The sequence below is a fragment of the Mya arenaria genome, chromosome 10 (assembly GCF_026914265.1).
Source record: "Mya arenaria isolate MELC-2E11 chromosome 10, ASM2691426v1".
Taxonomy (NCBI): domain Eukaryota; kingdom Metazoa; phylum Mollusca; class Bivalvia; order Myida; family Myidae; genus Mya; species Mya arenaria.
This window is the reverse complement of record NC_069131.1, coordinates 58,969,516-58,981,819: the sequence shown is the minus strand read 5'-3', so window position 1 is coordinate 58,981,819 and position 12,304 is coordinate 58,969,516. Positions and strand designations below refer to the sequence as shown.

The 12,304-nt window shown below is 34.6% G+C and overlaps 1 protein-coding gene across 1 annotated transcript; it reads left to right on the top strand.

The window, feature by feature from the left end:
- Positions 1–2,186: 2,186 nt before the first annotated feature.
- On the top strand, positions 2,187–8,414 carry LOC128204861 (multiple epidermal growth factor-like domains protein 11). Its single transcript, XM_052906267.1, has 3 exons — positions 2,187–2,194; positions 6,484–7,558; positions 7,848–8,414. The coding sequence occupies exons 1-2, from the start codon at positions 2,187–2,189 to the stop codon at positions 7,514–7,516; spliced, it is 1,041 nt and encodes a 346-aa protein (XP_052762227.1). The 3' UTR covers positions 7,517–7,558; positions 7,848–8,414.
- Positions 8,415–12,304: the final 3,890 nt, after the last annotated feature.

Sequence of the window (12,304 nt, the reverse complement as noted above, 5' to 3'; positions counted from 1 at the left end):
CATAAAATCTACTTCAGATTTCGATGAAATCGAATAGAAAAGAAATAGTCGCGAAACTTTCCGAAATCCAAAACCTTATGCGAACGATTACGGGAATACTGCTGAAATACAGAATTCACCTTATTTGGAGATGTAGTTTATTGTCTAAAAAATAAAATAGCAAAATAAAAGCTGAATACTTATCAGATTCGACGAGAAATTAAGCGCAAATGACTGTATTTCTGTAATGTTCAGCGAAAATCAAAGCAGTAATAGGCGTATCGGAAATTTTTATCACTAACTTGGTCATTCCCGTTAAGGAACGCAACTCTTCTGCGCCAATTTATTGATAAAATGAAATGGTGTAAAAATTATATCCTTAGCGATAACATCGCGCGATTTCCGCTTTTGTGAGCGATAGAAATAGAGATAAATGTAAACAATAGAAACTTGAAACGAGCTATTATATGGCGATAATACAATGTTTTACCCCTTTAAAAGAACAAACGCAACAATCACTTTGTCCCACACGATGTCACAGCTGAGTTTCCAATTTCAAAATAGAAGCTGTTTCCACAGGACGCCACGATGTGTGTTTATAAAGCATCTGAAAGTCACGTGATGAATATCGATACACATAGCTATTTCTAAACTTAATATCTACTAGTGCTTGTGGATTATTCTCGACGCTTTGGTTCTAAGAATACGACATTAAAATGGGAGCTTGCTAGAGACTATTATTATACAATGATGCATGTGATTCTGTTTCTGCCGAGAAACCCGACACTCTCTAGAGAAGTGTTTGTAATTATGATGAACATTTGACAACTAAATGTTATTCTACTTTGATTTTGTCTTTGATCAGTGAAAGGACGGGTATTATCAAAGTTATGCAGAGTAAATGCAATCGTTCAGAATTGAGCTAATGATGATAGCAACGATGATGCGAAGACAACGACAATGCTGATATAACTATAATAATTATAATTATAATACAAGAACTACGACGACCAAGGTGATGTTGATAATAATGATGCCACGACAATGATACCGCGGCGAAGACAACGATGACGAAGATTATAATTATAATAATGTTGATGCTACGACGACATGGATACTTATGATGTAACGATGGCCACGATGATGATGGTTGATGGTTGATGGTTTATGGTTGATGATGATGATGATGATGATGATGATGATGATGATGATGATGATGATGATGATGATGATTATGATGATGATGATGATGATGATGATGATGATGATGAGATTGCTGATGATAAAGATGATGGTGTTGTGGTTGTGGTGGTGGTGGTGTTGGTGGTGGTGGACAGTTTTATTTTAGATTTATTGATGAAACAACAGTTGCTGACATGATTCGAAGACTGGATACACAAGCCCACTAAACTAAATATAGCTATTTTACAAGCTCGTCCCATAACAACACATCATTTAACAAAAAGTAACTTTATAAGTGGAGCAAATGGTCAAAGTGGTTATATTGCATATTTTTTTCTCTCGGATGAGTGTTGTGGTCGCAAAAATTAATCTTTACATATGATAGGACGTATGACTGACTAAGAGGACAATGTGTTCTACGACTGTTATCTAAGACCAAATAATACCAGTACAAGTTTTGTCCTATAAAGTGACTGTAATTTAATGCATCAATCAAATGTAACCACGCCTCCCAGGTCCGCGGGTTTACCGGGAATAGCGAGGGAAATGGTCCGTGTTTTCACCTTCCAGGTTGACCCGCAGTGCCTAGTGATTGCGGTGGTTTTGTTTTCGTGCCGAAAATAGCAGGAAATGGGCTTTCCCTAGGATGACCCCGGGTTGCGGGGCCTTGAAAGCGACTTTACCAGCAGATTGACCCGCAAGGCGGGGATTTTTACCCGGGATTGGCTTGATCGAAAGCGAAAGTCCATGCTACTATCCAGACCTGGAGGGAGCCTGGTTACACTTTACTGGTGCATAATACATGTGATATGTTTTTTATTCAAACGAATGTTATATACTAGCATGTTTATAATTTTATTATTGTATTAGCCAATGCATTAAACTCAAAAATAATATCTTAAAAGCGAAGGCGAATACTTATAAAACCTGAATACGCTTTTAAATATTTAAAGTGCTGTATTAAGTTACAATGATCTATTCAAACAATTGTATGCCGCTAGATACCTCTTTCTCAATCGTGTAAGATGAGAAGGTATTTATGTCGTTGAGATATTTGCTTCCTGTTTTACTCGTGGCTGAGGATTGTACTGCTTAAGGCATCTGCTTAAGTGTTTTGTTAGTTTTATGAATCATGTATTATTATGTCATAAAACTGTTACAACATTAAAAGTCGATATTTGGAATTAAAAAGTAATTGCGGGAAATACAACCAAAAGGAGATAATATTAGATGTTGAACCCGATTTTTCATGATTGTACAATTATGTCTCAGTTCAAATTACTATTAAAAACCAAAAGTGATTTTCGTTAACAAATTGATTGTTATTTTTCATCATTCTAATAAATACAAAGTACGCTGATGGTTATGTTAAGTGCAATAGAATATTGACAATTTTTTTCTAACGTGCTAAGTCAGAGCCAATATTCACAAACGTGCTTAGTCAGGGCCAAAATTCACAAAAGTGCTTAGTCAGAGCAAATATTCACAAAGGTGCTAAGTCCTAGCCCATATTCACTAAAGTGCTAAGTCCTAGTCCATATTCACTAATCTGCTTAGTCCTAGCCCATATTCACGTATGTGCTAAGTTAGAGCCCACAGTCACTAACATGCTAAGGCCTAGGCCATATTCACTAAAGTATTTTTTTCTGATTCCATATTCACTAACCTGCTTAGTCAGAGCCCATATTCACTAATGTGCTTAGTCCTAGCCCATATTAACTAACCTGCTTAGTCCTAGCCCATATTCACTAACCTGCTTAATCAGAGCCCGAATTAACTAACGTGCTAAGTCCGAGCCTATATTCACTAACCGGCAAAGTCCTAATCAATATTCACTAACCCGCTAAATCAGAGTCCATATTCACTAACGTGCTAACTCCGAGCCCATTTTTACTAACGTGCTTAGTCAGAGCCCATATTCACTAACGTGCTTAGTCAGGGCAAATATTTACAAACGTGCTGAGTCCTAAACCATATTCACTAACATGCTAAGTCCGAGCCCATATTCAATAAAGTGCTAAGTCAGGGCCAATATTCACTAACGTGCTTAGACAGAGCCAATATTCACATACATGCTTAGTCCAAGCACATATTCGCATACGTGCCAAGTCTGAGCACATATTCACAAACCTGCTAAGTCCTAGCCCTTATTCACGAACGTGCTAAGTCAGAGTCCATATTCACAAACGTGTGGTGTCTGAGCTAATATTCCCATACATGCTAAGTCAGAGCCAATATTCACAAACGTGTTTAGACCCTGTCCATATTCACTGACGTGCTTAGTCTCAACCCGTGTTCACTGATGTGCCTAGTCTCAGCCCATATTCACTGACTTGCTTAGTCTGAGCCCATTCACTGACGTGCTCAGTCTGAGCCCATATTCCCGTGTTGGCTTAATCTGAGCCCATATTAACTGACGTGCTTCGTCTGAGCCTATATTCACTGACGTGCTTAGTCTGGGCCCATATTCACTGACTTGATGCGCCTGAACCCATATTCACTAACGTGCTTAGTCTGAGCCCATATTCACTGACTTGCTTAGTCTGAGCCCATATTCACCGACGTGCTTTGTCTGAGCCCATATTCACTGACGTGCTTAGTCTGAGCCCATATTCACTGACTTGCTTAGTCTGAGCCCATATACACTGACTTGCTTAGTCTCAGTCCATATTCACTGACTTGCTTAGTCTGAGCCCATATACACTGACTTGCTTAGTCTCAGTCCATATTCACTAACGTGCTGCGTCTGAGTCCATATTCACTGACTTGCTTAGTCTCAACCCATATTCACTAACGTGCTTAGTCTCTCCCTATAGTCACTAACGTGCTTAACCCTAGCCTAGTTTGATCGATTGCCAAACTAGATATAGGATATAGATATAAACAGTCTATGATTATACTGTTCAGGCGTGAAGGGCCACTTAATGAATATGATAAATGGTACTACAACGGAAACTCAATTGAAGTTGTTCCACGTTGTTCCTTTATCAAAGCAAGAACTATGCTATTTTTCGTTACACAAACTAACGTTTAAAAATGTCCGTGCATCAACGACAGCATAAGGCCCAAAAACAATCAATGTTTTACCAGTAAAATGATTGAAATATATCTTTTTTTATATAAAATTATGTAAATAACCACTATCACATGCAGTTTCAAAGCATCATTGATTCTTTAACGTATAAGAAGGTCAATTAAATTAAAAACGAGTACGTTCATTCATAAAACTTAAGTACGCTTTTTGACAATGTTTATATTGTTGTATCATGTTTCAACGATATATTCAGTCCATTGCAATGGGAAAGGTAACAAAAGTTGAAATATTTTCTTCCTGCTTGAGAAAACTATATACATATCAATCGTGGCTGTAGATCATAACAGTTTAGGCATGAGATACTAATTCTTAAATTGGGATTATTTTGCTACAAGCTTTGGATTTAACATATAGCCAATTGTTGGATACTCACTGTTCATATTCAATCATAGTAGGTATGATCTAGAAAGTTTCATACGATATATTTCATTAAGTTTAATAATTCATTAATATTGATGAATGCTTAATCATTTAGGCTTTAGACATCTGCTAGGAGTTGATCACACAGTCAAGTTTTAAAAATATATAAATAAAAAATAATAACAATAAATTTGTCGAAATTCGCTAATAACTTGTATTCTAAAGAAAAAGCTCAAAATCAACCTCCGAACAGTCACTTCTCAAAACTAAAAGATCAATATATGGTAGAACGGACGGTATAAATACGCTATATCCTGAAATACATAAACTATTTACAGAATATTGTTATTATTTATTGAAACATCCTGTTTCCATCGAGCGTCGTGTTTTTTGACCATTCACAATACAATGACCCTTTGAAAGCGTCTTCCAAACGTGATATGATAGAGCTAAATTACCAGTAGCCATAGTTTATAGCTTAGATCTTAGAGAAGTCCTATACAAAGAAGCGCCACAAATGATGACACTGGGTTTAGGATTTGTCCTGCCATGTATATAATTGTTTAATATGGAATCTAAGATATACATTTTGAACGTTATTTTTTTTTAAAGCCAGAAGAAAGCATCAAGCTCTGATAATCCACACGATGTATTTTATGTCAACCATATATGAAAGTATATATATATTGTTTACGAATAATCATAATAACAATAAACCCGATAAATTTCTACGCCTTGACAAATGGACCTTCCCCAACCGAGATACTAACCTGCGATGTATAATGATTGTGTTTGAATAATAGTATAAGCAGACGCGTAATTGTTTCCAAAATACTGAGTTAAATTATAACATTATGAATGATTTTTTTCGAACTAGCAGGTTGAGAACATTGTATTTCTTATCAAGCGTGTGTATGTTTCGAACCTTATACTTGAAATGTGTTAAGAGATAAATAATATTATAATTTACAGTCGTCAATGATAAAAATATAGGTAAAGTGAACTCATTGTTATTTTCCATTGCATAGCTCAAATATAGCCCCAGGGAACATGTAATGACTTTTGTATCAAAAATAAATAACTTACTGTTATATCAGGTATCTTTGTTTAATCTAATATTTGAGTTGCGTTTAAAACCTGGGAATGAGAGTTCACTACTAAACGTTGCATTATATTCTTCCTGTTTTGAATATACATTGAATATAAGAAATATTTTAAACCGTCATGTATCGTATAATTTTCCTATAATGCAATGGTTTACTCGTTTCGGCTGGCGGGTTTGCTTGTTTTCGATTTAACGTATGTTCTTATATAAGCATAATATTTCTGCCGCTTCCGCCCTCTTGTTGTCCTCTATCAATTGAGTTCCGAAATGGTAGTGTTTTGAAATACGAAAATAATCTGATAAAAAGTTATTTCACCAATACATTTTGATCGAAATTGCTCAAAGGCGTAAAAAATTTGCTTGTTAGTTCATGCGCATAACACTAATATCATACTCTTTTTTTAAACAAATGCAGATTATGAAGACCAGTCAGAAAATAAAAGCATATATTTTCTACTTGTTGTTTATTTTTCACCTTTGCAATGGAGGTAAGAGAAAAACATGAGGCGCAAATTCTTATTCGAACTGTATACTCTTTTCCGAATCATTAAAAATATGAACAGGTTATACGTATGTTAGTTGAATTGATCACATGCTGTCGCTTGTCACTTGTTTTGGACAGTTGATAATTCCCAATTGTGACCAGAAAAACGGAGGCTTGGCAATCCTCTGTTTTAACAATTATTGAAGCCACATTGTAAAAAAGACACTAGTGCACTGGTTGCAGTTGGATTTTGCTCTATTTCTATTGTATCAACTGAAGCAACATTAGTAGTACAATATCAATATTGAAAAATTCTAACTATGTAATAGAAGAAGCCATCGACTGCAGTGGACGCTGTGCCTGTTGCATTGACGAAGAATTTGGGTGTGGAACATCGCCAGGTATACACGGAGATACAAGTTGTTTAAAAGGAAGTGTCGATACCATTTATGGACATAGATGTAAAAATCCTTGTAGAAGCAATTGTTTGAAATGTACTCAAGACATAGGTGAATGTTTTGCCTGCAAACCTGGATTTTATGGCAATCTAACCAACTGTGTTGATTCTTGTTCAATTCGATGTATTGATGGCACATGTGAGAACGACGGTAGATGTACATGCATACAAAACTTTGAAGGTAACAAATGTGACACATGCGTTCAGGGGCGATATGGAGATAACTGTGAGCACACTTGTTCTATAGGCTGCATTGGCAACACCTGCAATAGGAATGGTAGCTGCAGCTGTCTTCACAACTTTAACGGGCAAAACTGCGACGTATGTGCAGCTAATTATGAGGGAAGTGCATGTGAAAGTTGTGATGATGGCTTTTATGGAAAATACTGCTCAAAGTCATGTATTCTGGTAGATTCTAATTGTCTTAAATGCAAACGGGATGACGAGTACTGTATGAAATGCAAGAATGGATATTTCTCAAGTAATGGAAACTGTGTCGAATGTGGAATAAATTGTTTAGAAAGGAAATGCGACCCTACCAATGGTCGTTGTACCCTGGGATGCAAGGCAGGATTTTGGTCTGACATATGCGATGCAAACTGTAATCTTAACTGTTCCTCGTGTGGCCAGTTCTCAAGTGTTTGTTTGCAATGCACTACCGATGTTGCTTATGGACCTTTCTGCAATATGTCGTGTAACTCTTCCTTTGTCCAGTCACGTTGCCATTCGGTAACCGGAACATGCACACATGGATGCATTTTCAATCGGCATGGAAGTTATTGTGAAAAGGAATGTTCGGACAATTGTGAACAGAATGACGGGCAATCACCATGCAATAGTAGGGGGTTTGCATAAATGGCTGTGTTGGCGGATATATAGGGACTTTTTGTAATACAGGTATGAAATGTTTTTTTAAAGATTGAGATGTTAATGCATGCCTTTGGGGGAAAAAGTGAGAACAATCATATAAATAGCGTGCTATTTTAATCTTTGTTTAGAAGCTATAATAAACTTAGAAAGGACTAAAAACTGTACAATAGGAAATGGTATTCTGTTTTTTTATGTAAATTTGTTTATGAACATTATTTACTATGTCATTATTATAGACGAACTTATTTCGCTGCGATAATAAAGATGGTTATATTTTGAAACATATCATTACTATTAAGAATATATTCAAATCCAGATAAAAAAACGACCCGAGGGCACGCACTGTTTCCGGCACCACATCTTGCCCGAGGGTTGGATTAATCAAGCCGGACCGCACATGCGTGAATCGAGTTTTTGACGAGTATTTAATTAAATCGTGTATTTAACACCTTGCAAAACTAGTTATTGATTGCACTTTCTTGATATGACATTGTGTTATGTTCATAACAATACAGAATTCAATATAAATAAATAAACGACGTGTTGTTGCGCTTGATTTATCTGGCACGTAGTGGAATTTTCTAGCACGGTTAAGTTAAACTCAGTACTAATTTATACATTTAAAGGCGTAAAAGTTGTTTTACAGCTAATTCGTAAAACACCTAAAAGTAATTTATTAAGGGACCTAAAAATACATAAACACACCTGTTATGTTACTTAGTGTTACATATTGATGACGAAAATCTTATTTTAGATGGACGAATTTACATCACTTCATCCACAAATACTGCACTCGCAGCTTTAGTGGGATTGTTTGCTACTTTGTTCATGTGTACAGCTGCAGGTTGCTACCTGTGGAACAGACGAAGGTCTAAACCAAAAGGTATTTCATATCATATTAGTTTGGTTTAAAACAATACTTGTTATAAAATGTATATGAATATAGTTCATTTATCACATATTTTAGTTTCTTAGTTAAACTATATCATGGAACCTTTTGTAGGTTCAAATTAAAACAACGTTTTTTTTCAGAACCTGCCTCAAGTATTACCAATCACAGGAGAATGTATATATTTCCACTAAAGTTTGTTTAATGAGCTACAGTTTTTTTTTCAGAAAATAATTCGGAAATACAGTTAGATCAGCCTGAAACAGAAAGGGCATATGAACAGCTGCAACGACAGACAAGTGAACCAACATACAGAGATGTTGACGCCAATTACACAGTGCTTCCAATGTAGAAGTTCGACAAACTGATATTTCTCATCTGGCACTGAATCTAGGACATAGCCTGCTTCATGTTGACATCATTTGCCAGAGGATATAAAACTGCAGTCTCAGTTTTCAAACGTATCGTGTTTAGACTATTACAGAAACAGATATTGGCACATTTATAACTCTTTGTCTCTTTTATGTTTAGTAAGTTGCATGCACGATATGTAACCTGAAACATGTTTTATGCGGAAAACCTACCTAACAATAATACTTTCACTATCACTTTCATATACTATTCTGACTAAAGGCTAGCTTTTATTAATTTGAAGAAAAAGGAGATCAAAGGACAATGATACGGTTATAATTTGCAAAGGCTTGAAATAACGGTTAAAGATATACGTATGTGCTCCATGGTGTTTCATTTTTTAAATCAGTTGATATATTTGTTTTCGCCAAACATACTTAAAAAAGTACAAATAACAACGTTGACTGGTATGATTTGATCACGTGACTCTTCATGGTTCAACATTGAACCCTTTTCATACTGGCAATAAATAAATGTTACGAATAACAGCAGAAAAAAAAAGAACTTTGAACTTTGAACGTTTTAAATGATTTTACACTTATGCCTAACTTGTACTGAAAACAAAACACAAAGCGTCACAATGCCGCAACGTCATACATCACTTACATGCACATAATCTTGTCATTATCAATGACTAAACTACCAATATTATAAAGAGCTTTATATATCACCACTCTATATATAATCTTTGTATTGTTTGTGACATTGAATATATATAATATCCAGCTGCGTATTGTGTCAACTAGTTTAAGTTAAGATTTTTCTTCCTACGTTCGATACACTGAATTAATTAATACACGCGCTAAAGCCCCACGCTTCTCATTATAATATGTATGTGTTTTATTAGAAAGGTACAATAGGAGATCTAAATCATTCTGTCATTTCAGAAATATCAATCTACCTGAATGAGCAATGCATATCAATTTTAGAAAAAATAAACGAGCCCTGCTTATTTTACTTTGGCCAAGCTTATTCATGAAGTAAAAAACCTACAATTTAATCAGATGGTAGTTAACGGATGCTTATATAGTATATCTAAATTGTCAGAGTGCGAAACGTATGTTTAAAGTGTACACAATCTACATATTGGTTCTGGTTTAATACAAGCATCACGTATTTTGTTTCAGAATTAAATGTGTAACACAATTACTCCGCATGTTTGTAACAAAAACAATACTTACTTAATTGGTATTTTTCCAGCAAGTCATCTGCTTTGTTCTTATATTTTAATGATTTATATATATATTTGAATCAAGTAGTAATTTTTTTATCACCAGAGAAAAGCTTCCATTAGATTTTATTAAAAATAGATTGTACAACCCGTCGTTCTTTTTTTGCCTGTAAGATGAAATCAGTAATAGTTATAAACGATTACGTCATCTTTGAGGGTGTGATGTGCTATGAAAATGACACGTTCTTAGCAGAATAGTGTCTCTTGTGGTTATTTCCGGAAAACATCAAATAATTCATTATACATGAATTACAATCGAAATTCAAATAAGCGGATATACATATTTTACACTACACTTCTGCAATTGATGTTGCGAAGGAAATAGCATATGTTTCTCTGTTTGTAGTATTGGCTCATTAATAGAACCAGTAAAATAGCTAGGTATTAACTTGTTATTAATTAAAAGGCATGTGATAGAAGCAATCTGACACTGGTCATTGTATGCTTTATAATGTGATTCAACTCGTCCAGAACATAAGTAAGAAAGCACGTTAAAAGCTCCCTTACTTACAAGTTCTGGACATCGTGAATACAATTTCAATAAGTAAATGTTACACTAACATGACTTTTCTTTGCAACTCAATTGTTTGTTGTGAAACCAGGTCCAACTATTGATCTTGTAATTTCATTTTCACAGTTTGAAAAATGCAAGCAGAATATATGATTTTACTAAGAAAGTGCGTAATGCAGTGTGTATATAACTCAATGAACTTATCCTTCATGCCAATTAAATCTCAAGTCCAAGACATCCAACCGACGTAAATTTTTATGAAGTTAAGTGTAAATCATCTTCAAATTGACATACCATTAAATGTGTTGCTGACGCAACAAATATGTCGTTAGTTCATACTTATTTATGAATAGGTAACTTTCAGCCACTATGACCAATGTCGTGTCCGTTTTCTGGCGTGAATAATATCGTCCTTTTTGAGAGGCATATCGATCTAGGCCCTGGTTGAGTTCAATATAACGACCTCTTGGGTAAGAGTCGGTAACCCATTCCACAGTCCGTGCAATAACACTATAATTAGTTATTGTTTTTGGTAAAATGCAATTATTAAATACATTTTCATTTTTCAGTTTTCTCATTTAATAAGTATATTTTATTCTTGTTAGTTGGTAAACGTCATTATTTAATTCAGTGCGCAAACTCTTATACTTAATCGATTGCAAACACTTATTAATCTTGAAAACACTTTTGAAATGTTACATCACCAAATTCAGTGCAACGTTATCATTTTAAATTATCTTAGGTTAGAAGGACTAGAAATGGAGGTATTCTCTTCCTGTTTTAGGGATTTAATTGAAATATGATTGTCGTGACTTTGGATTTTGTTTGTGCATCTTCATTTGGACTTATCACCAAATAAATAGCATTAAATATATAGCGATATATACATTATACAAGAAAAATAAAAAAAAATATTGAATGGTTAGTTTACAGTTTTATTTCATTCATTTATCGGTGCCAAAACTAGTTTAAACTTGAAACGATGTACAGTCTCAATATTCTTACGCATTGATCCTTTAACTGGAACATTGATACCAATGGATATTAGTAAGGTAAGAACAGTTCAATATAATCAACTAATTGCCAAGATCTTCAGTGTTAACGTTTTTTTTAAATTAGTCGGACAAGCTCATTATCAATCAGAAGTGTTGGTAAAGAATCAATGTCTTGCATTTATCATAATTAAACCCGCTAGATTATTGGCAATCACACGTCGTGGATAATGTGCTTTGTTAATTAAAATATAATAATCAGTGAATTAAATAAATTAACGACGTCAAATACATTGCGATCTTACACTGGAACAAACAGTTTTTTTATCCTTTTTAGTATATGCCTTAAACGGATTTTAATTTTAAATAGCAGTTAATTGTTTTGTTTTTTTCAGAATGGCGGGCAAACTTGTATGCGAACGTTAAATCATTTCGGATATGACTCCGTTGAATTTGTGTCCATGCCCCAATCGTACTGACGTGGACTATGTCGGTTTTTTTCAGCATCGTCTTTGTCAAACAGCTATTACGTTACGTAAAATGCTTTACACAACAGTTCAATTATATCACATTTAGGGAATTGACTTAAACACTCGCGTTATTCAAAACAATTTGAAACAACACTATTCAAACATTTTATTAATTTCCAAAAGCTTGATTTAACACTCTTAACATTTCATTATGACAGTTACCATAAAATTATGTTGAATAACACTGTGCCACAATGGAGTCAAGCAGT